The sequence below is a fragment of the Heptranchias perlo genome, chromosome 3 (genome assembly GCF_035084215.1).
Source record: "Heptranchias perlo isolate sHepPer1 chromosome 3, sHepPer1.hap1, whole genome shotgun sequence".
In the NCBI taxonomy this organism is placed as follows: Eukaryota; Metazoa; Chordata; class Chondrichthyes; order Hexanchiformes; family Hexanchidae; genus Heptranchias; species Heptranchias perlo.
In genome coordinates this window covers 17578374-17604189 of record NC_090327.1, presented here as the reverse complement: position 1 = coordinate 17604189, position 25816 = coordinate 17578374, and the positions used below count along the sequence as shown (strand labels likewise).

The following is a 25816-nucleotide window of genomic DNA, read 5'->3' as shown; positions in this document are numbered from 1 at the left end:
TGGAATAACAGAGCTCTCTACTCACTGGAATAACAGAGCTCTCTACTCACTGGAATAACAGAGCTCTCTACTCACTGGAATAACAGAGCTCTCTACTCACTGGAATAAGAGCTCTCTACTCACTATAATTACAGTAATCTCTACTTACTGGAATAACAGAGCTCTCTACTCACTGGAAAAACAAAGCTCTCTACTCACTAGAGTAACAGAGCTCTCTACTCACTATAATTACAGTAATCTCTACTTACTGGAATAACAGAGCTCTCTACTCACTGGAATTACAGTAACCTCTACTCACTGGACTAACAGATCTCTCTACTCGCTGGAATAGCTGAGATTTCTACTCACTGGAATAATGGAAATCACGACTCACTGGAATAACAGAGCTCTCCACTCATTGGAATAACAGAGTTCTCTACTCACTGGTATACCACAGCCTTCTACTCACTGGTATAACAGAGCCCTCTACTCACTTGGATAAGATAAGACCTCTCTACTGCTACCTAGAAAAAGGGATTATTCACCTAAAGTCCGTAAGACATTGGCAAACTTGCAGACTTCCTTGAAGAGGTGAGAGTAGGTGATGGTGGAGCAGTCATGGGACTCATTTCCTTCCCTGGAACAATAAGTCAAAAAATCACCCTGATTAAAAAAAAAGTTGCAACATAAATATCATCAATCCCTTTCTGTTCTGAAATGCTTTGTTTGATTAAACTCTCACTTCAATTCTCTTCTTTTTATCTCACTGATTTTCTCCCCTCACCTCCTTTCTTGAAGCTGTTTGGTTCCACTGGCATTGATTGTCCTCCAGTACCTCATCCCAGTGGCCATTGTTCATGCATGTGGCCATGACAGTGAACGTCGGCAAATGTTTCGATCGAGGGGGCACATCAGAAAAGCTCAATCCTCTCCTCAGCCAATGTTGAAACACGTGCATTTCCAGCAGGGGTAATCAGGAGCAGGAACGCACGCCAAGTTTCCCCTTCCTGCCCTAGTGACACTGAAGCCAGTTGTAATGCCTACCACTGCCCTGTCTATCTCATCGACTGACGATCAAGCCTAGGTTTTTCCTGGTCTCTGCAATTTAGCTAAACACACAGCCACCAGGGCAGCAACACCAACTTTTAATCAAATTCATTATTTACCACTTCCTTCCATGAAGTCTTTTCCAAACTTGATGAAATTCATTTGGCCAGTGTCTGGGGTACAGTGTGGCACAGTGAAACAGCCCATGGGATCTGTGTTTGAATCAGGATGAAAGTGTCTTTTCTCTGCTGGCTACTGTGGATGCAGCATTGGGCCAGGATCAGGCCAGTTCCTCGCAGTCATAAGCATAGAGCGCAAGACTGTCCACAATTCAGCATAAACTGAAAATGTCTGGCTCATTAAGATTGGAACGAATGTTGCATTTATCTTCTGGGAGAACTTCCATTACTCTTCTTTAGATATTGCCATGGGATCTTTTATATCTACCTGAGAGGGTAGACAGGGCCTTAGTTTAACATCTCATCTGAAAGACGCTACCTCCAACAGTGCTGCGCTCCCTCAATACTGCATTGAAGTGTCACCCTAGATTATGTGCTGAAGTCTCTGGATACTTCAGACCTTCTGACACAGAGGCAAGAGTGCTACTACTGAACCAAGTTTAAAGGGATCAGGGCAAGTCACTTTGTTGGCATTAAGGGCAAGGGATGTTTGTGTCACATCTTTATTGGTTGGTTGGTTGGTTGGAGAAGGTGGTGTTTATCTGATATTGCCTAATCTGTCTCCCTCAGATCCTAGGGCATCTTTTGCTTCTTCCTCCTGCTATTGCTGCTGCTGGTAAAGTGCTCTTTAAATTGGCTTCCCTTTTTCATTCAGCATCTCCTCTGGAAGGCCCTTCATCAGGGCAAAGTTATGCAGGACATAGTGGGGCCAATTTTCAGTTTGGCGGACATAAGACAGGCAGTGGAGCGGGCGCAAAGGGACCAGCAGCAGGTGGAAAGATTTTTGTGAAGCCAGGTGGAGTATTCATGCTCCTCTTGGCTGCGCATAAATCTTTAACAAACTTACCTTTCCATTTTTTTTTATTTGTTCATGGGATGTGGGCGTCACTGGCAAGGCCAGCATTTATTGCCCATCCCTAATTGCCCTTAAGAAGGTGGTGGTGAGCCACCTTCTTGAACCGCTGCAGTCCGTGTGGTGAAGGTTCTCCCACAGTGCTGTTAGGAAGGGAGTTCCAGGATTTTGACCCAGCGATGATGAAGAAACGGCGATATATTTCCAAGTCAGGATGGTGTGTAACTCGGAGGGGAATGTACAGGTGGTGTTGTTCCCATGTGCCTGTTGCCCTTGTCCTTCTAGGTGGTAGAGGTCGCGGGTTTGGGACCCACGACCGATTTTGGAGCCTTTAAGGACCCCTGGTTAGGCTGGTCTACATACAGTCCCAAACAGCAGTAAAAACTGTCGGGACAAAAATCCTTGCCTTTTCCAGCACACTCCTGCCATATATCCAGTGAAGTGTCACAAGTCTAAGAGTTGTGTCCTGTTAATATCACTTTATTATCACGTTCCAATCTCTTATATTAGATAGCACATGAAATTAACCATACCTCCAGTCACTCAGAAAATCCTTCTTGACAGTTGGCTATTGCATAAGATTCAAAACGGACAAATAAATTGTTAATCAAGTGGCTAGGTAAATTTGCTGCATGCTACTCAACGTTGTGCACATTCATTTCAAGAACAAAATTGCAGAATAAAATGCCAAGACTGAAACTTTCTAGTTACAGATTGAAAACATGTTTACAGTAAAAGACCTTGATTGACTTGCATTACCAAGGTCTTACCGAAACCATGGTCTGAAAAAATGATACAGTTCTTTGTTCAGTAACAACTGATAAAGACGACTAGCGATCAACAATATGACAACCAGTTGGCAGTAAATAAAGGTTCTGGATTGTTGCAATATTTCATCTGGAATCTCAGCTGGGTTCTCAAGGTCCTATACTTCAAGCATAGTGCATTACTAAGTTCCCATGGGCTAATAGTTCAAGCACAGTGTATTACTCTCAAATGACTTCAAATGCATTAATTGTGTCATAGAAGATGATCCATTTTCGAACTTTCTCTCAAATTAAAAAATGTTTATGAATTTCAGTGAAGGTTACTTGCTTCTGTTAGTTCTGGTACATTACAAGTCTCATGGTTCCTGTAGATGCATAGATTTAGGATTGGTAGCATTGTGTATTGAAAACTGACTGGGTTATTCCTTGTTAAAGGAGGGCTTAGGTCAAGGTGGAAGGAAGGTCAGGAGGTTCACTGGACGTGGGTGAGATTTGTTCCGTGAATAGCCCCAGGGAGTAGTGATGTGAAGAAAAGGAGCTTTCCTAGTCATCAGATCATCACAGGATCCCTTCAATTGGAGTAGCAAAGGGCTGTGAGTGGAACAGTCATGGATCACGAACCATTCCATGCGGCTATAAGTAGACATTTGAACGGCTACATTTTCTGCTCATTCATTATTACCGGGTGTAAATTCCAACCCAAATCCTATTTTATTTGTGCTTGTCAAGATTCTGCTGGTCAGCTAAACCCTTCTCCAGTTTGTTTCTGATTATTCATATCCTTCTGCAATTTTCTTCCTTTACTCCTACTCGTCTAAGGACAACCAAAGTACCAAAGGCATACCTACTCTAATGACCACATTCAATCAAATGGGCCGTCATTGCTGAATTTAATCCTGTCTTCGCCACTTCCAGCAGACTTCATTGGATAGCTTTCACATTCAGGAACTCTGGGTAATTTATTTGCCACCCCTTAGGCCTGAGGTCAGCTAATTCAGCTCCAATCAAGGATAAAAACTGGAACTATTCTGGTCCATGTGGTTCAGAACCACACCACATGCTACTATTTGCTCACTGAGTTACAAGGATAGTATTTTTCTACATTTTCTATCTATGTAGAATTTACAGCACAGAAACAGGCCATTCAGCCTAACTGATCCATGCCGGAGTTTATGTTCCAGTACTGGGGAAAGAAAGAGCTGTACCATCGGGACGGACTACACCTGAACCATGCTGGGACAAGAGTTCTAGCGAATCAAATAACTAGGGAGGTAGATAGGGCTTTAAACTAAATAAGGGGGAGAGGGACCCGGTGGAGAGAAATCTAGAATGCTAAAGAGAAAAGACAAAGAAGCAGTGCAGGAAAGTGATTGGGGTAAGGATAACCAGATTGTGTCAGGAAGGGACAGAGCATACAAACAAAAGAGTGCACTAACAAATAGGGTCCGGGTAAGAAAAATGGTAATAAGACAAATAGGGCCATAGTACAAAAAAATGTTAAGATGTCTAAAAATGTTAAAAAGACAAATCTAAAGGCACTGTATCTGAATGCATGAAGCATTCGTAATAAGGTAGACGAATTAACAGCGCAAATAGATGTAAACGGATATGAGATAATAGCAATTACAGAGACATGGCTGCAGGGTGACCAAGGCTGGGAGCTGAATATCCAAGGGTATTCGATATTTAGGAAGGAAAGACAAAAAGGAAAAGGAGGTGGGGTGGTGTTGTTAGTAAAGGATGAAATGAGAGTAATAGTGAGAAAGGATATTGGCTCAGAAAATCAAGATGTAGGATCAGTCTGAGTGGAGTTAAGAAGCACCAAGGGGCAGAAAACATTGGTGGGAGTTGTCTATAGGCCTCCAAACAGTAGTGGTAATGTAGGGGATGGGATCAAACAGGAAATTAGATATGCATGTAACAAGGGTACTACAGTAATCATGGGTGACTTTAATCTACATATAGACTGGCCAAACTAAATTAGCAATAATACTGTGGAGGATGAATTCCTGGAGTGTGTACGAGATGGTTTTTTAGACCAGTACGTTGAGGAGCCAACCAGGGAACAGGCTATCCTAGATTAGGTATTGTGCAATGAGAAAGGGTTAATTAATAATCTTGTTGTGCGAGGTCCTTTAGGGAAGAGTGACCATAACATGATAGAATTCTTTATTAAGATGGAAAGTGAAGTAGTCCAATCCGAAACTAGAGTCCTAAATCTAAACAAAGGAAACTACGAAGGTATGATAGTTGGCTATGATAGATTGGGAAACTTCACTAAAAGGCATGACTGTGGATAGACAATGGCTAACATTTAAGGAACGAATGCATGAATTGCAACAATTATACATTCCTTTCTGGCGCAAAAACACAAAAGGAAATGCAGCCCCACCATGGCTAACAAAACAAATTAAGGATAGTATTAGATCCAAAGAGGAGACATATAAAGTTGCCAAAAAAAGTAGCAAGCCTGAGGATTGGGAGCAGTTTAGAATTCAGCAAAAAAGGACCAAGAGATTGATTAAGAGGGGAAAAATAGAGTATGAGAGTAAACTTGCAAGGAACATAAAAGTGGACTGTAAAAGCTTCTACAAGTATGTAAAAAGAAAAAGATTAGTAAAGACAAATGTAGGTCCCTTACAGTCAGAAAGGGGGGAATTTATAATGGGGAACAAGGAAATGGCAGAGCAATTAAACAAATACTTTGGTTCTGTCTTCATGGAAGAGGACACAAATAACTTCCCAGAAATGCTAGGGAACCAAGGGACTAGTGAGAAGGAGGAATTAAAGGAAATTAGTATTAGTAAAAAAGAATAGTGCTGGAGAAATGAATGGGACTGAAAGCCGATAAATCCCCAGGGCCTGATAATCTGCATCCCAGAGTACTAAAAGAGGTAGCCATGGGAAAGGAGGGAGAGAGAAAACAGGGAACTACAGATCGGTTAGCCTAACATCAGTAGTAGGGAAATGCTAGCGTCTATTATAAAGGATGTGATAACAGGATACTTAGGAAATATCAATGGGATTAGACAAAGTCAACATGGATTTATGAAAGGGAAATCATGTTTGACAAATCTACTGGAGTTTTTTGAGGATGTAACTGGTAGAATAGATAAGGGAGAACCAGTGGATGTGGTTTATTTAGATTTTCAGAAGGCCTTTGATAAAGTCCCACATAAGAGGTTAGTGCACAAAATTAAACCACACGGGATTGGGGGGAATATACTGCCATGGATTGAAAATTGGTTAACAGACAGGAAACAGAGAGTAGGAATAAATGGGTCTTTTTCGGGGTGGCAGGCAGTAACTAGTGGGGTACCACAGGGATCAGTGCTTGGGCCCCAGCTATTCACAATACATATCAATGATTTGGATGAGGGAACCAAATGTAATATTTCCGAGTTTGCTACGACACAAAACTAGGTGGGATCGTGAGTTGTGAGGAGAATGCAAAGAGGCTTCAAGGCGATTTCGACAAGTTGAGTGAGTGGGCAAATACATGGCAGACACAGTATAATGTGGATAAATGTGAAATTATCCACTTCGGAAGGAAAAACAGAAAGGCAGAGTATTATTTAAATGGATTTAGATTGGGGAATGTTGATGTACAAAGGGACCTGGGTGTCCTTGCACACCAGTCACTGAAAGCAAACATGCAGGTGCAGCAAGCAGTTAGGAAGGCAAATGGTATGTTGGCCTTCATTGCAAGAGGATTTGAGTACAGGAGCAAGGGTGTCTTACTGCAGTTGTACAGGGCCTTGGTGAGACCATATCTGGAGTATTGTGTGCAGTTTTGGTCTCCTTACCTTAGAAAGGATATACTTGCCATGGAGGGAATGCAGCGAAGATTCACCAGACTGATTCCTGGGATGGCAGGACTGTCGTATGAGGAGAGATTGGGTCGACTCGGCCTGTATTCACTCGAGTTGAGAAGAATGAGCGGGGATCTCATTGAAACATATAAAATTCTGACAGGGCTAGACAGACTGGATGCAGGGAGGATGTTTCCCCTGGCTGAGGGGTCCAGAACGAGGGATCAGAAGTCTCACAATACAGGGTAGAACATTTAGGACTGAGATGAGGAGAAATTTCTTCACTCAGAGGGTGGTGAATCTCTGTGGAATTCTCTTCCACAGAAGGCTGTGGAGGCCAAGTCACTGAATATATTTAAGAAGGAGATAGATAGATTTCTAGACACAACAGGCATCAAGGGGTATGGGGAGAGAGTGGGAATATGGTATTGAGATAGGGGATCATCCAAGATCATACTGAATGGCGGAGCAGGCTTGAAGGGCCGAATGGCCTACTCCTGCTCCTATTTTTTATGTTTCTATGTTTCCACATGAGCCTCCTCCCATCCTTCTTCATCTGGCCCTATCAGCATATCCTTCTATTCCTTTCACCCTCATGTGTTTATCAAGCTTCCTCTCAAATGTATCTACGCTATTCACCTCAACTACCCCTTGTGGTAGCGCATTCCACATTCTTACCACTCTCTGGGCAAAGAGGTTTCTCCTGAATTCCCTATTGAATTTATTGGTAAATTATATTTATGGCTCCTAGGTTTGATCTCCCCACAAGTGTAAACTCTTCTCTACGCCTACCCTATTAAACCCCTTCATAATTTTAAAGACCTCTATTCGGTTACTCCTCAGCCTTCTCCTTTCCAAAGACAAGAGCCCCAGCCCGTTCAGCCTTTCCTGATAAGAATAAACTTTCAGTTTTGGCATCATCCTTGTAAATCTCTTTTGCACTCTCTCCAGTGCCTCTATATCCTTTTTATAATATGGAGACCAGAACAGTGCACATACTCTAAGTGTGGTCTAACCAATGATACAAGTTTAACATAACTTCTCTATCCCTCTAGAAATGAACCCCAGTGCTTTGTTTGCTTTTTTTATGGCCTTATTAACTTGCGTCGCTACTTTTAGTGATTTGTGTATCTGTACTCCTAGATCCCTTTGCTCCTCTACCCCATTTAGACTCTTATTTTCCAAGCAGTATGTGGCTTCCTTATTCTTCCTACCAAAATGCAACATCTCACATTTATCTATATTGAAATTCATTTACCAATTACATGCCCATTCTGCACGTTTATTAAAGTCCTCTTGTATTTTGTCGCAGCCTTCTTCAGTATTAACTACACCCCATAATTTGGTGTCATCTGCAATTTTAAAATTGTACTTCCGGTTCCCGAGTCCAAATAGTTTATGTAAATGGTGAACAACGGTGGTCCCAGCACCGATCCTTGTGCCACCTTTTGCCAGTCTGAGAAGCTCCTTTAACCCCTACTCTCTGTTTTCTGTTCTGTAGCCAGCTTGATCTCCATTCTGCTGCTTGTCCCCTGATTCCACATGCTCTGACCTTAGTCATGTGTCTACTATGCGGTACCTTATCGAAGGCCTTTTGAAAATCCAGATATATTACATCTATTATATCACCCTTGTCTACTCTTTCTGTTACTTCTTCAAAGAATTCAATTCGGTTGGTCAAGCACGACCTTCCCTTTTGAAATCTGTGCTGACTATTCTTTATTGTATTTTCGGTTTCTACATGTTTTCCTATTACACCTTTCAGTAAAGATTCCATTATTTTTCCTACCACCAATGTTAAGCTAACTGGTCTATAGTTCCCTGGACTTATTCTATCCCATTTTTTAAATATAGGAATAACATTAGCTGTCTGCTGGTCCTCTGGTACTATTCCCTTTTCTAATGAATTTTTATATATATGTAATAGTGCCTCTGATATCTCTTCCCTAGCTACTTTTAACAAGCACAGATGCAATCCTTCTGGACCAGGGGTTTCATCCTCTCTAAGTTTGATTAGTTTATCAATTATCTCCCTCCTTTCTATCTTAAATGTCTTTATATCATTTTTGATCTCTTCTTCTAATATCATGCCCACCATGTTAGTCTCCCTGGTAAATACTGAGGCAAAGTAACTATAGGTTCAATATTTCTGCTGTATCTAGAGAGTATATTAGATAAAGGAAAGAATTTGCATTTATATAGCACCTTTCACAACCTCAGAACACCCCAATTTGCTTTGCAGCCAATGAAGTACTTTTGAAGCATCGTCACTGTTGGAATGTAGGAGAATGCAGCAGCCAATTTGTGCATAGCAAGTTCCACAAAACAGCAATAAGATGCATAACCAGATAATCTATTTTAGTGATGTTCGTTGAGGGTTAAATATTTGCCAGGACACTGGGAAAACTCCTCTGCTCATCGTCAAACAGTGCCATGGGATTTTTTACATCTACCTGAGAGGGCAGACGGAGCCTCGGTTTAATATCTCGTCCAAAATATGGCACCTCCGGCACTGTAGAATTCCCTCTGTATTGCACTGGAGTGTTAGCTTGAATTAAGTGCTCAAGTCTTGGGAGTGGGGGATGAACCCACAACCTTTTGACTCAAAGACAAGAGTGATACCACTGAGCCAAGGCTAACACCTAAGGTATACTGTATGCCTAAAGTATATATAAGATATACTGAAACAGTATATATATCAGCTGTCTTATTGCTCAGTTGGTAAATGCACAGCCCAGTATTGAACCAAATGACAAAGTCTGCATGAGTGGGTAGGTTATACAGCACTTTCACTCTATTGTGGGGCATGCAGCACATGAAAAAAAAACAGTAAATTAATAAAAGTTATGGTATATGATCACTCATGAATAGCAGTTGCTTTTTCTTTTATTCTAGACTTCTTTAGCTGGCCTTAAAGGCTAAAGTAGGGTAAAGAACAATATTGCACAAGAGTAGTGAAGAATGCCAGATTTTTTTTTCCCTACATGTCAGCTTCTGAATTCTCCTCCTGCATAAAACAGGGAGGTTTCTGGAACCAGTCGTATCACAAGACATCAGAATCATACGCAAGTTGTTAGGAGGTAATTTAACACCCTTCCCCCCTCCCCGCCTGGCAGGAATGGTACGGCGGGGGTTAAGATGCAGGGGAACATTCGTGCCACGCTCCCATCTTAACTTGCCTGAATTCAGACACGGAATGGCCACTCGCTCCAGAGAAAAGAAAGAAAGAAAGACTTGCATTTATATAGTGCTTTTCATGACCTCAGGATGTCCCAAAGCACTTTACAGCCAATGAAGTGCATGAGCGGGGGCCTAATTTAAATGGCGAAGTTATGTCCCAATGATGTCACTAGGACGTGCATGCCATTTTAACTGCAGGCCCGACTAAGGTCCAAACAGTCTCAAACCCTCCACTGAATGCTGGTGGAAGGCATACTCCTGCCCAAAGGAGGCCCAGGTATTTTCAATTTCTTTTTTAATTTTTATAGGTTCCTTGTGGGTCAGTAGGAGCAGGAGGACTCCTTCTGGATACCTTGAGCCTCACCTGCCCTGGGCTTCCCACTTCCCCCGATCGCAGACTTTACCAATTCTCCTCTTCCACACTTACATTATCGGGGACCGTTTCCGTGGGTCCCCGACAGCTGCCTGACCCTCCCCTCCCAATTTTCAACTCTGCCCACTTGCGGTGATGCATTCCCGTCGGCTTTGGGTGGGAGTCAGTATCAGGGCATGCTATTGAGGCTCGAGAGTTAAAATCTCCCAGGCCTCACGCTCCGGGCTCCTGGCCGCTCACTTTTGTCCCCAAACCACCAATTTCTGGCCCGAGTTAAAATCAGCGTTTTTATCTACCACCTTTCTCCCTCCAGTTTTCCTCTTCTCCCTCCTGAAGGTACTAACTCTTGCTGTTTCAAAGGATTTCAAAGTGCTGAATACCCTTTCCGGTAGTAATTCTTCATGTATATGCCTCGACAACAGATGCAGCAGGGTCTATGAATGTGGAGCATTACAGCTGGGCTTGACCCTGTCCTCACATGACGCCCACTTTCATGCACTTTCCAGCAGGACTCACTGCATAGTAATCACCATGAATGGAGACCCCGATTAATCTTTCCCCTCCCTCACCCAGGGCTGCTGAAGCTTAATGTAATGCCACAACTGCTGGGCGTACTAAGATCAGCTACCTCAGCATAGACTGGGGATTGAACCTGGAACCTTCTTCATCTGTATGGTTTAGTTGTATACTTTCTAAATGAGCTAGCGGGGGAGCATATACAAGTTCTAACCTTCATGTCCAAACTAAACAAGGCGAGCATTGACTGTGCATAAGAGGAGCACAAAACCACTGTTTTCACTGAGTAAACCTGTTTATTTTTATTTCGCTATTTGGACTTGGGAACATTTACTGCCCATCGCTACCTAGTTGCCCCGAGGGGATTAAAAGTCAATGACATATTGTGCAGTCACGTGTAGGCTAGACCAGTAAGGGATGGCAGGTTCCCTTCCTTGAAGCTTTTATGGGCACTTTTGTCTAGTGCTTGCCACAAATTACCGCATCTATTAAATTCAATCTCCTACTTGCCAGATTTGAGCTCACGATCTCTGAGTTGCTAGTCCAGTACCATAACCACTAGGCCATCATACCCCTTATAATAGTTACACAAGCAACCTCCTGGAACGCGAGGTCAATAAACTCTTTGGGGTAATTTTAACTTTGGGCGATGGTGTAAAACGGGCGATACTGAATCTGCCGTCCATTGTACACCACGCCCAGTTTTACTTTCCACTGAAGTCAGTGAAAGGGAAAAATCGGACGCCGTGTATAATGGGCGGGCAACTCGATATCGCTCGTTTTACACCATCACCCAAAATTAAAATCACCCCCAATGATTTTGAATATGTATGTATATCTGCTACCATAACATGGTATTTTTCAAACCAAGAAAATACCATTCTAAACAGATTGCCTGATTCCTGTATTAGCAATACAAGTCAAATATATAGGGCAGCAGAAATAGAGCATACATGTTTCAGATACAGAACTTATTTAATGTTGACATTTTAATACTGTGATGTAGCAAATTTTCACTTTCAAATACATGTTGCTCTATTTGTGCATTTAAATTTACACAAAATTAAATTTACCACGAATTTAAATGTACAGCATTTGCTGCATTCACCAAGTCACAGAGGTGAAAGGCAAGTGTCTAGCTCATTGCAACCCCCATTTCCCTGTTTCTTACCTTTTTTAAAGCCTATGATATACAACACAAGATGAGAGGCAAAAATGTACCACTTTAGAGGTAGCTATCAGGATCAGGAAGGGCTCCACACTATGGGAAGGAGATTGAGGCTTTAGAGAGGGTTCAAAGCAGATTCACTAGGATGTTGCCTGAATTGAGGAAATATAAATACAAAGAAAGACTTGTAAACTTGGGTCTTTTTTTGTTAGAACAGCTCAGATTACAGGGCCATATGATATGAGTGTTTAAATTTATGAAAGGATGGGACAGGGTAAATAGAAGCAGATTATTTCCAATAGCTGAGAGGTCAAGAATAAGGGGCCATAAATACAAAATTAAATGTAAGAGATTTGGAACTGAGGGCAGGAGAAAATTCTTCACACACAGAGTTTTGAGGATGTTTTGAGGAGTTCCAGGGTTAGTGGTTGAGGCAAAAACTATGTCAACATTCAAGATTAGATTGGATAGGTGGATGAAGAAAAAGGGGTTGAAGGGATATGGGAACAGGGTGTGTAAATGTGATTAGAACTATTTGCTTACATGGAGGATAAACACCAACACGGTCTGGTTGGGCCGAATGGCCTGTTGCCATGTTGTAACTTCTATGTATTCCTATGCATTTAGGTGGTAGTAGAGAGAAAGTGTGGAACTAAGAACTTATGCTGGGAAGAAGGAGGAAGGAAGGAGGTGGGAGTAATCAGGGGGAACAGGCTTGGGCGTTGGGCTGGAGGTACTTACGGGTGATGGGGTCTTGGAGATTTGGGGTCTGGGGCTTGAGAGCACTTCGTGAAAATTGACTGCACTGGGTGGAAAGTGACAACTGGGATCATCCAATACATGCAGGTGGAGAAGGATAGAGTGAAGGCAGAGTGTAGAGGAAGAGTCTCGGAAGTGCTGAGGTTTAAGATTCTATACACAGCACACATTCGGATTGTGGTATCCAGAGAACTGCAGACAGAGGTGCAGTTGTTACTTCTCTTCAGCTGATGGTGTTAGCTCTAGAAAGAATATCAACTCAAATCCTGGGCTTTTCAGAGATACTGAGTTGTCCACTTATTGAAGATACTCAACAATTCATGAGACCATTTTTTGGTAGTTTTAATCATGCTACTGTGAAAAATGGATTTTTTTTTGTCTTTATTAAAGTATAATCCTTATTTTCAACATTTTTGTTCCTGTGAAGAAAATGGTATGATTGGTTCAGTTTGTGGTTTCTTTTATTGGTAGATTTTCCTCATTGATCAGAGTTACAGAATTCTGATTTGTTGCCCTTTTAGAAATAAGGAGGGAAAAAATAATTGGATAGGGCCTATTATTGGGCGTGGGTAGCACGTTCCGCTATTACCCCGCGCCCAATGGCCGCTGCACAAGCAGGACAAGAATTTCGTCCAGCCTCAAGCAGCGTCCTGAATCAGCGTTGTCATGAGGATTCAATGCAATTCGCACTTTCCACCAGCGGAGGAAGCCCCAATCGCTTAAAGGCAGGCTGTCTCTTAAAAATCTCTTAAAGGTAGCCAGTACCTGTTATTTGTTGAAAATAACAATCTGCTGTCTGCACTGAGTCTGAACGGAGATCAGACATCGCACACATAAAACACAGATGCAGGTCCCGTCCCTATGTTTACAAACTGATGAGTTTATATTAAAACATTGAATAAAGGTTGCGCACTACTAAATCCCACATCCTCCAATCTGCATGCCAGATCTCACCAATCCACCAATCCACCAATCCGAGTTTGTACCAGGCCTGCGAGAGAGCGTGCACCAAGGTTCTCTGATGGTGCACTAGAGGCCTTGGTGCAGAAAGTGGGGGGGGGGGGGGAAATGCAAGAGTCCCTCCAGACATTGCCCAAAAGGCAGTAGGCGGCAGCGGGGGATGAAGTCAATGCCAGGCGCACAGCATCATGAACATGGATGCAGTTCAGGAAGAAGTTCAATACTTTAACACGGATGGTCAAGGTGAGCAAGGTCAACTGTTAAGTGGCATCTCCTACCAACCGCATCCACTGCTCCATGCACTACACCCCCTATCACCCACTTACCAACAAACACTTTCCATCAGTACTCAACTCTGTCAATCAGATGCTTCCTCTCACTGTTGCAGCCAACCCACAACTCACAGGCCACACACACTGACAGCTATTCAAACATGACAGGCACATCACCCAAATACTCATCCCGCTTTCTTGCAGGAGAAGGTGGTGCATATCAGGAGACAACAAGTGGCAGTGGCACTTAGCCCCTCGAGCCTATTCCACCATTCAGTGAGATCATGCTGGACCTGTGACCTAACTCCATATATCTGCCTTAACTCCATATCCCTTAATACCTTTGGTTCACAGAAATCTATCAATCACAGGTTTAGAATTCACAATTGAGCTAGCATCAGCTGCCATTTGCAGAAGAGCATTCCAAAATTCTCCCATCCTTTGTGTGGAGCAGCGTTTCCTAACTTCACTTCTGCACGTTTTGGCTCTAGATGTTAGGCTATGTCCCCTAGTCCTAGTATTCAAGTATAGGAGACCTCCAAAAACAGTTACAAATGTATCAGCAGCCAGAAGCAATAATCCAGCCACTAACCTGTCAGCCCTGCATGGTCCCTTTAAATAGCGCTGGTCGGGGTCCTCCAGGCACTCTAGGACACCTTCAGATGGTCGTTGTTAAGATTGTGCATTAAGTTGAGCGTTAAGTCCCAAAATAACTAGCACTTTAAATCAGTGTTGCACACTGATTTTATCCATTTTCTCCTTACTTTACATGCTTCCAGAGTTCGGTATTTGCGCATGTGCTAACTCCTATACCAAGATGACGTCCGGCGCATGTCATGCTGGAAACATGCGTGCGCAGCCAAGACACCATCTTGGATGTTCGAGAGGCCACATAGCACCGAAACAACGGGTACTACACGGCCCAATTTCTAGCCCAAGAAAGTTAAGCCAATCGAAAAGTGTGGCACTGAAGTGTGACATTACAGACAAGAAATGTGTGCTCCCATACCACAGTTAATTTATTCTGTGTCTTTGCACATGGATATATTGAGAGCAAAATTAGTTCATACCCATAAACTGGTGTGCAGGGGGGCACAGGGGACAATCTTTACGCCTGAATGGATAGGTCCGAGGCATACCTGATATTGGGCCTCGGGCCACATTATCATCACCTAATGAGAGTCCCTGGGCAGCTCGCCCGAGAAGAAGCCTCGAAGATCAGGCCATTGCGTTGCCTGCAGCATTCCTCAAACAAGCCTTTAAAGAGGGCTGGGAGAAGGGGCAATCAGAAGAGGAGATGCGACCAGGAGGGGATCGATCGGAAGGGAGGATAGCTGTGGCTGGCATCGGGGAAGGTATCAGGATCTCGGACAGTGGCAGTGGCCAAGACCCAGGAGGGTGGTGGCGGCAATAAGGGAAGATGCTGGTGGCAATCGGAGGGTTCAGGTTCGCAATTGGAAGGGGGTGTGAGCAATGGCTGGCAGCGACCCGTGTAGTTTTAACATGGAGCTGGGAGGAGCACTTCAGATAAGTATTTTTAACAAACTTACCTCGTTGGTTGTGGCCTGCAGCAGTCCCTTTAAGGACTGCCTGTTAGGCTGCATGTGAACCTGGTTTTCCTGAATGCAGCCAGTGCCAACGCTGGCTGCCTCAGGGCAAACCTCTATTGCACAGGGGCCTCAAACAGGCATTGGGCTCCTCATTTGAATATTCAAAGGGCCTAACACATGTTTCAGGCACGGACCCTGGAGGTCTATTGTTTTGCCTATACCAATATAACGGGAGGTATATTGGTATAGGCAAAACTTCAGGCTCATAATGAGCATACATCATATTAGACACCGATTTACTGCCCAAAAAAAGTACAACAAAAAGTAATGAAACGAAACAAATAATTTGTGAGGGGTGAAGAGCCCAGTATATGCAGAAGGAAAGTAAAAATATATAAAAGCAAATGTCTCAATCTAAATTCTTAGTTACTTGGCGCACAAGGGGTTGAACGGAGGTCGGATACATGTAGTAGGCCCAATAAAAACTCATAAGTCAGTAGAAAATCATTTTCAAGGATCAGATGCAAGCCAGCGATCAGGGCCCAAAATAAAAAATGAAATGACCATCGAATGAATTTTCAGCATTTAAAACCCATGTAATTTTGTTGGAAAACTTAAAATATACCAAGAAAGAAGGCACATGTGAAAATAGCAGTGACCCACATATCCATAATCAAGTTGGCAATTGAAGGCACACCAACCCAGGATATAGGCACTAGCAATGGCCCCAGGATTCTCAGAGGAGCAAGAACTCAGAAAAAAAATGTTAATGTAGAGAAATCTACAAAGCATTGGATTCTCCTCCAGGACCAGCCTGAAATTAGGCAAGATAGTGGCGGAGAATGAGGGAAGATGCGGGTGGTAAGGCCAATCACCTCATCGTTCAACCTGCATTTCCCGCCCCCTGCTTCTGCCACGACCGCTGCTAGCCGCTCCTTACCTGCCTGCAGGTAAGTGCTGAAGGCCTCGGATTCAGTCAAGGCCTTCAACGGGGACAGTTCTTCCAAACTTCAAAGCTTTTCTGCCCCTTTAATATCACGCCTGCCTCTTGCAGTGCTCAGTTTAGGTTCCGCCAGGACCACTTGGCTCCAGACCTCATTACAGCCTTGGTCCAAATATGGACAAAAGAGCTGAATTCCAGAGGTGAGGTGAGAGTGACTGCCCTTGACATCAAGGCAGCATTTGACCAAGTGTGGCACCAAGGAGCCCTAGTAAAACTGAAGTCAATGGAATCAGGGGGAAAACTCTCCAGTGGCTGGAGTCATACTAGCACAAAGGAAGATGGTAGTGGTTGTTGGAGGCCAATCATCTCAGTCCCAGGACATTGCTGCAGGAGTTCCTCAGGGCAGTGTCCTAGGCCCAACCATCTTCAGCTGCTTCATCAATGACCTTCCCTCCATCATAAGGTCAGAAATGGGGATGTTCGCTGATGATTGCACAGTGTTCAGTTCCATTCGCAACCCCTCAAATAATGAAGCAGTCTGAGCCCGCATGCAGCAAGACCTGGACAACATCCAGGCTTGGGCTCATAAATGGCAAGTAACATTCACGCCAGACAAGTGCCAAGCAATGACCATCTCCAACAAGAGAGAATCTAACCACCTCCCCTTGACATTCAACGGCATTACCATCGCCAAATCCCCCACCATCAACATCCTGGTTGTCACCATTGACCAGAAACTTAACTGGACCAGCCATATAAATACTGTGGCTACAAGAACAGGTCAGAGGCTGGGTATTCTGCGGCGAGTGACTCACCTACTGACTCCCCAAAGCCTTTCCACCATCTACAAGGCACAAGTCAGGAGTGTGATGGAATACTCTCCACTTGCCTGGATGAGTGCAGCTCCAACAACACTCAAGAAGCTCGACATCATCCAGGACAAAGCAGCCTGCTTAATTGGCACCCCTTCCACCACCCGAAACATTCACTCCCTTCACCACCGGCGCACAGTGGCTGCAGTGTGTACCATCCACAAGATGCACTGCAGCAACTGACCAAGGCTTCTTCGACAGCACCTCCCAAACCCACGACCTCTACTACCTAGAAGGACAAGATGTGGAGATGCCGGTAATGGACTGGGGTTGACAATTGTAAACAATTTTACAACACCAAGTTATAGTCCAGCAATTTTATTTTAAATTCACAAGCTTTCGGAGGCTACCTCCTTCCTCAGGTGAACGATGTGAAAATGAAATCCTCGAAATGAAATCGCATTTATAATTCACAGAACAATGCTTGGTGATTACAGACAGTTTTTTCAACTGCCCGTTGCCAAGGCAATCAGTGTGCAGACAGACAGGTGTTACCTGCCAGGTCTCAGAATATACAAATCACCAAAAAAAACAACAAACAAAAAAAAACAGAGATAGAGAGGTAGAAACATAGAAAAGACAGCAACTGACCCGTTATATTAAAAACAGATAACATTTGTTCGCTAGTGGGGTAACGTGTAGCGTGACATGAACCCAAGATCCCGGTTGAGGCCGTCCTCATGGGTGCGGAACTTGGCTATCAATTTCTGCTCGACGATTTTGCGTTGTCGTGTGTCTCGAAGGCCGCCTTGGAGTACGCTTACCCGAAGGTCGGTGGATGAATGTCCATGACTGCTGAAGTGTTCCCCGACTGGGAGGGAACCCTCCTGTTTGGCGATTGTTGCGCGGTGTCCGTTCATCCGTTGTCGCAGCGTCTGCATGGTCTCGCCAATGTACCATGCTCTGGGGCATCCTTTCCTGCACGTATGAGGTAGACAACGTTGGCCGAGTCACAGGAGTATGAACCATGCACCTGGTGGGTGGTGTCCTCTCGTGTGATGGTGGTATCTGTGTCGATGATCTGGCATGTCTTGCAGAGGTTACCGTGGCAGGGTTGTGTGGTGTCGTGGACGCTGTTCTCTTGAAAGCTAGGTAATTTGCTGCGAACGATGGTCTGTTTGAGGTTGGGTGGCTGTTTAAAGGCGAGTAGTGGAGGTGTGGGGATGGCCATAGCGAGGTGTTTGTCCTCATTGATGACATGTTGAAGGCTGCGGAGAACATGGCGTAGTTTCTCCGCTCCGGGGAAGTACTGGACGACAAAGGGTACTCTGTTGGTTGCGTCCCGTGTTAGTCTCCTGAGGAGGTCTATGCGATTTTTTGCTGTGGCCCGTCGGAACTGTCGATCGATGAGTCGAGCGTCATATCCCGTTCTTACTAGGGCGTCTTTCAGCGTCTGTAGGTGTCCATCGCGTTCCTCCTCGTCTGAGCAGACCCTGTGTATTCGCAGGGCCTGTCCATAGGGGATGGCCTCTTTGACGTGGTTAGGGTGGAAGCTGGAAAAGTGGAGCATCGTGAGGTTGTCCGTGGGCTTGCGGTAGAGTGAGGTGCTGAGGTGCCCGTCTTTGATGGAGATTCGTGTGTCCAAGAAAGAAACTGATTCTGAGGAGTAGTCCATGGTGAGCTTGATGGTGGGATGGAACTTGTTGATGTTATCGTGTAGTCTCTTTAGTGATTCCTTGCCGTGGGTCCATAGAAAGAAAATGTCGTCGATGATCAAGACCTTCGATCCAGACCTTCAAAGCATCCTACGCACTCTCATCCCACGTACTCCCCGCGTGGGAGACTTCTACTGCCTCCCAAAGATACACAAAGCCAACACATCCGGACGTCCTATCGTATCAGGCAACGGAACCCTGTGTGAGAACCTCTCTGGATACATCGAGGGCATCCTGAAACCCTTCTCACCACGATGGACGTCTCGGCACTATACACCAGTATCCCCCACGATGACGGCATCGCTGCGACAGCATCAATACTCAACACCAACAACAGCCAATCTCCGGACGCCATCCTACAACTCATCCGCTTCATCCTGGATAACAATGTCTTCACCTTCGATAACCAGTTCTTTACCCAAACACACGGAACAGCCATGGGGACCAAATTCGCACCCCAATACGCCAACATTTTCATGCACAAGTTCGAGCAGGACTTCTTCACTGCACAAGACCTCCAACCAACACTATACACCAGATACATCGACGACATTTTCTTTCTATGGACCCACGGCAAGGAATCACTAAAGAGACTACACGATAACATCAACAAGTTCCATCCCACCATCAAGCTCACCATGGACTACTCCTCAGAATCAGTTTCTTTCTTGGACACACGAATCTCCATCAAAGACGGGCACCTCAGCACCTCACTCTACCGCAAGCCCACGGACAACCTCACGATGCTCCACTTTTCCAGCTTCCACCCTAACCACGTCAAAGAGGCCATCCCCTATGGACAGGCCCTGCGAATACACAGGGTCTGCTCAGACGAGGAGGAACGCGATGGACACCTACAGACGCTGAAAGACGCCCTAGTAAGAACGGGGTATGACGCTCGACTCATCGATCGACAGTTCCGACGGGCCACAGCAAAAAATCGCATAGACCTCCTCAGGAGACTAACACGGGACGCAACCAACAGAGTACCCTTTGTCGTCCAGTACTTCCCCGGAGCGGAGAAACTACACCATGTTCTCCGCAGCCTTCAACATGTCATCAATGAGGACAAACACCTCGCTATGGCCATCCCCACACCTCCACTACTCGCCTTTAAACAGCCACCCAACCTCAAACAGACCATCGTTCGCAGCAAATTACCTAGCTTTCAAGAGAACAGCGTCCACGACACCACACAACCCTGCCACGGTAACCTCTGCAAGACATGCCAGATCATCGACACAGATACCACCATCACACGAGAGGACACCACCCACCAGGTGCATGGTTCATACTCCTGTGACTCGGCCAACGTTGTCTACCTCATACGTTGCAGGAAAGGATGCCCCAGAGCATGGTACATTGGCGAGACCATGCAGACGCTGCGACAACGGATGAACGGACACCGCGCAACAATCGCCAAACAGGAGGGTTCCCTCCCAGTCGGGGAACACTTCAGCAGTCATGGACATTCATCCACCGACCTTCGGGTAAGCGTACTCCAAGGCGGCCTTCGAGACACACGACAAAATCGTCGAGCAGAAATTGATAGCCAAGTTCCGCACCCATGAGGACGGCCTCAACCGGGATCTTGGGTTCATGTCACGCTACACGTTACCCCACCAGCGAACAAATGTTATCTGTTTTTAATATAACGGGTCAGTTGCTGTCTTTTCTATGTTTCTACCTCTCTATCTCTGTTTTTTTTTGTTTGTTGTTTTTTTTGGTGATTTGTATATTCTGAGACCTGGCAGGTAACACCTGTCTGTCTGCACACTGATTGCCTTGGCAACGGGCAGTTGAAAAAACTGTCTGTAATCACCAAGCATTGTTCTGTGAATTATAAATGTGATTTCATTTCGAGGATTTCATTTTCACATCGTTCACCTGAGGAAGGAGGTAGCCTCCGAAAGCTTGTGAATTTAAAATAAAATTGCTGGACTATAACTTGGTGTTGTAAAATTGTTTACAATAGAAGGACAAGAGCAGCAGGCACATGGGAACAACACCATCTGCACGTTCCCCTCCAAGTCACACACCATCCCGACTTGGAAATATATCGCCGTTCCTTCATTGTCGCTGGGTCAAAATCCTGGAACTCCCCTTTCTAACAGCCCTGTGGGAGAACCTTCACCACACGGACTGCAGCAGTTCAAGAAGGCGGCTCACCACCACCTTCTCAACGGCAATTAGGGATGGGGAATAAATGCCGGCCTCGCCAGCGACGCCCACATCCCATGAACGAATAAAAAAAATAGCAGCCCTTCGAGGCCACTGGAGTGCTCCCTGTTGGCAGTTGAAATCCTGACGGGAGCCCACCATGCAGGAAAAATGACCCCTGATCCAGGGAAATAGGTCGAGGTTGGGGTGGAGTTGGGGGCAGGCTGACGTCCCATCCCATTGCTACACTGCCCCTACAGGAAAATTCATCACTCAAAGACACAACAAAGAATTTCATAGACAAAATACTGCAGTTGCTGGAAATCTCAAATAAAAACAGAAAATGCTGGAGAAGCTCAGCAAGTCAGGCAGCATCGTGGAGAAAGAAACAGAGTTAACGTTTCAGGTCGAAGACCTTTCATCAGAACTGGAAGGTGTTAAAAGAGTTAAAAGTTTTTGAGCAAGTACAGAGCCAGGGAAAGCGCGGAGGGAGGGGAGGTGAGGAAAGAACAAAAGGAAAGGTCTGTTATAGGGTGGAGGGCATGAATGATTAAATGACAAAAGGGATGATGGTGCAAGGCAAGGAAAGTGGTAATGGGATGGTCAAGAAACAAAAGATTGATCAGGATTAGCTGTAAATGGCAGCAGCAGAACCATTACCAGCACTTGCTGTCCAAAGAAATGGGAGCAGTGGTTATGATCTGAAGTTATTGAAATCAACGTTAAGTCCAGAAGGTTGTAAAGTGCCTAAACGAAATATGAGGTGCTGCACCTCGAGCTCACTTTGTTCCTCATTGGAACAGTGTAAGACGCCAAGAACAGAGAGGTCAGAGTAGGAGTGGGACAGGGAACTAAATTGGCAAGCGACAGGCAGGTCAGGGTCACGCCCTTGGACAGAGCGGAGGTGTTCAGCAAAGCGATCACCCAGTCTGCGTTTGGTCTCCCCAATGTAGAGGAGACCCCATTGTGAGCAGCGGATACAGTATACTAAATTGAAAGAAGTACAAGTAAACCGCTGTGACTAAATTGAAAGAAGTACAAGTAAATTACAACGGTTTATACAGTATTTGCCAAAATTTCCTATGGAGCTCATTTGCCTACGCCGGAACATAAAAACTGCCGTAAAACAAGTGTAAATGCAACACCACCAATACGAGTAACAGCAAGTGGGTTGCTGTTTTCTGTCATGGTGCCTCACTTTCATAGCCTCTTGCCTCTGTTGCTCCTTTCCTCCTCCATTATTATGCAGAACAGGAGTATGCCCATTGGGAAAGCCATTCCAGCTGCTTAGTCCTTCTGAATGTTTGGTTGGTGGGGGGGGGGGGGGTAGACAAGGTTCTAAAAACTAATGTTAGCCTATAAATTACCTGATATTTTAAATTCAATTTTACAACTTGCCATGGTAGGGTTTAAACTCACAACTAGTCACTAGTTACTAGTCTAGTACCATAACCACTAGGCTACCATACCCTATTTGTTACTCTAATTTGGTTTGATTATTTAGAAATAAATGTGACAAATCAAATTTGAAGGGTCAGAATATAGAAGCATTTTTTTCCCTTCCCTCATTTTTCGACCTGTTCCTATCTCCCCCAAGCTCGCACACACTTACTGCAACTGAGATGCCATCCAGGCAACCCATTCCCTTGCCTCCATCAGAGTCATTTTGCAACCATACAAGGGAGTTGGTAACAACAGCCACTCTCAGATAACTCTCCCTTCCCCTGATACATAGAATCATAGAAATTATAAACATGACCACATGGAGACCATTTAGTCCATTAGTCCTGTGCCGGAGCTAGCTCTTCAAATTAAGCCATCGACTCTAATCCCATTTCTCTGCATTTTCCCTTCATTTTTTTTCTTTCACAATCTTCTTTTACATGAAGCATAACCACTTGGATGAGGTGCCATCAGGTAGCTGGCTGCAACGGAGCCATACTCCAAAATTACTCAATGTCTTTAGAAGACAAAGGGAGTTTTCATCTTCTTGGGTTATTTCTTGGACCAATAAAATTAACACTTTGTCTAAATATTCCTTTCAGTTCTAAACAAAAGCTATGGTTAGAACATTTGTCATCTACTGGACTGCAAACCATTTTTGACAAGTAAAATTTAAACAAAAAATAAAAGATATAAAAAAAGGAAGAACAAAAAATATAAAGCCTTTGATTACCAGTAATAAGCTATTTTCTCTCCCTGGTCATTTTCTTGTATGTTTCTATCCAGGAGGTTGTAGCAGATGTTTGTTGTTGCACCTTCCATAAACTTCACATACACATTCCCCTTCGTCACATCAAAATTGTAATCTAGAATTGCTCGTGTCGGAGGACTGTTCCAGTAAAACCCTTCAGCAAGCTCACCCCAGAATTCTGTTTGAAAAAAATAGAATGATGCTAATAACAAGATCTATAAATAATAGAACATACTTTATAAGTGGAACATACAAGCAGTGTTATTTCCCAGTAATTCGCCACAGGTTAAAATTACTTTATTCTTGAAGGGATGATGTCATGAACATAATAATAATTACTGCAACTTTTTATTTAATTCATTCTGAGGTTATGAGCATTACTGGCAAGGCCTGCATTTATTACCCATCCCTAGCTGCCCTTGAGAAGGTGGCGGTGGGCTGCTTTCTTGAACCACTGTAGCCAAGGTACGCTGGTAATGGAGGGGGTGGATATTTAGGACAGTAGATGAGGTGCCAATCAAGCGGGCTGCTTTGTCCTGGATGGTGTCGAGCTTTTCGAGTGTTGTTGCAGCTATATCCATCCAGGCAAGTGGAGAGTATTCCATCATACTCCTGACTTGTGCCATGTAGATGGTGGAAAGGCTTTGGGCAATCAGGAGGTGAGCCATTCGCTGCAAAATAATGAGCCTCTGACCTGCCCTAGTAGCAATGGCATTTACGTCTGTCGTGGCTCAGTGGTAGCTCTCTTACCTCTGAGTCAGAAGATTGTCGGTTCAAGCCCCACTCCAGACACTTGACCGTATAATCTGGCCTGAAACTTCAGCCAAGTAGCCAATCTCTTTGTGTGCATTCTTAATGTGTAACCATAGTCAGCAAGAGCTGCCACACTCTTCAAAAGAGTGGTTAATACAGCTAATTCTGATCCTGTCCTCATCCACTGCATGTACATGCACACTCTGCAGCTCAGCCCACTCCCTAGCTCAGTGGTGTCTGGGCCAATTGATGTACTCCTACAGCTACCCTAGGTGAGACCAACTAACACAGCACAGATCAGGGATTGAAACTGACTCTCCTGATCTGTATGCCTCAATAACACATTGAGCAGGTATTTACGCACTGAGCCATCATGGCAAATTTACCATTAATCCCCATCTAATGATGTATAGTTTCTTTGTACTGAATTATAAATTAAATATGAGCAAAGAGCAAGGGAGTGGAAATAATTGAATAGCTCTTTCGAAGAGCTGGCAAAGACACGATGGGCCGAATGGCCTCCTGTGCTGTATGATTCTATGGCTCTGATATCAGTAAATGTATACGGATTACATCACAATTGTTAATCCTTCAATTAGAAAGTCATTAGGAGGCAGCTCAGAAATTACAGAATGAGTTGGACAAAATATATAAGTGGGCAGAACAATGCAGATGGAATTTAATACAGACAAGTGTAAAGTACTGCCTATAGGAAACAAAAATGAGCAACACACATAGTCCATGAATGGTATTGAAATAGTTAAAGATGAAGTGGAAAAAGACCTAGAGGGAGAAATTCAACTCATGCCAGTTTCGGGTGCAAAATGGGCGGCGCCATCCCAATGCATGCTCGAAGACTTCTGCCTGAGACTTGTGCAAAATTGGGCCTCAAGCTTTATTTGCATTGAATCGGAGAGTTGTAGACGCCAATTGGAGCCTGACCAAATCCGGCTGGCTCTGACACCGTGCCAGACCGCAGGTAAGTCCTGGGGAAGGCAAAGTGGAGGGGGTGGGGGCAGGCCATCAGTAGCCCACAGTGTTTTTGTGGAACCAGGAGGAGCATTCCTATTTTTTGGAGTGGCCTCCAGCAGTTCCTTTGAAGACCACTGATTAGGCCGCTGAGGATCCAGGAACAATTGGGCAGAGCATGTGGGGTACAAGCTCCTAATCAGCGTTAGGACCCCAAATTGAATATGCAAAGCGCCTAACTCCCGTTTCAGGCAAGCGCCCTGTAGACCTAGAAGTCATCGGCTTCCAATATGGCAACCGGGCACTTCCGGGGAAGACTAGGGCCGTGACCTAAAATTCATCCCCCCTGTGGTGATTTAACGCCCAAAAAAAGCAGGCACAGCGATGTTCAATTTCTCCACATTAGAGTCTTAGTAGATTCAATGCTAAACGTGTCCAACCAATCCAATCAACAAAGCCAATAGAATGTTAAACTGCATAGGCAAAACAGAAGAATACAAGTCAGAGGATTCTTGATCAAACTGTACTGTGCTCCAACGCGCACACCTTTAGTACAGTGTATGGTTCTAATCAATTAAGCAGGGAAGACAGTCAAGATTTGGAGGCAGTGCAGAGAAGAACCGAGACTGATCTCTAGTGTCAAGGGTCTGAGTTGTGAGAAAAGACCGGAGAAACTTGGGCTTTTCATCCTTGAAACGAGGCATCGAGGAAACGAGGTGATCTTATAGAGGTAAATAAAATTGTGAGTGGTATGGAAAAGGTAAATCAGAAAATTACATTGAAATAAACTACAAGAGTAGAACAGGGGGTCATGGGTTCAAACTAATAAAAGACAAAATTAAAGGAAAGAAGTTG

General features: G+C 44.4%; 1 protein-coding gene across 1 annotated transcript in view; it reads right to left on the bottom strand.

The window, feature by feature from the left end:
* acss2l (acyl-CoA synthetase short chain family member 2 like) overlaps positions 1-25816 on the bottom strand; it is an 80811-nt gene that overhangs the window by 51660 nt on the left and 3335 nt on the right. The window contains exons 2-3 of the mRNA XM_067978395.1: positions 23222-23417; positions 525-616 (exon numbers count right to left, since the gene is read on the bottom strand). Of these exons, the coding sequence (XP_067834496.1) occupies positions 525-616; positions 23222-23417 (288 nt within the window). The remainder of the gene's footprint in view (positions 1-524; positions 617-23221; positions 23418-25816) is intronic.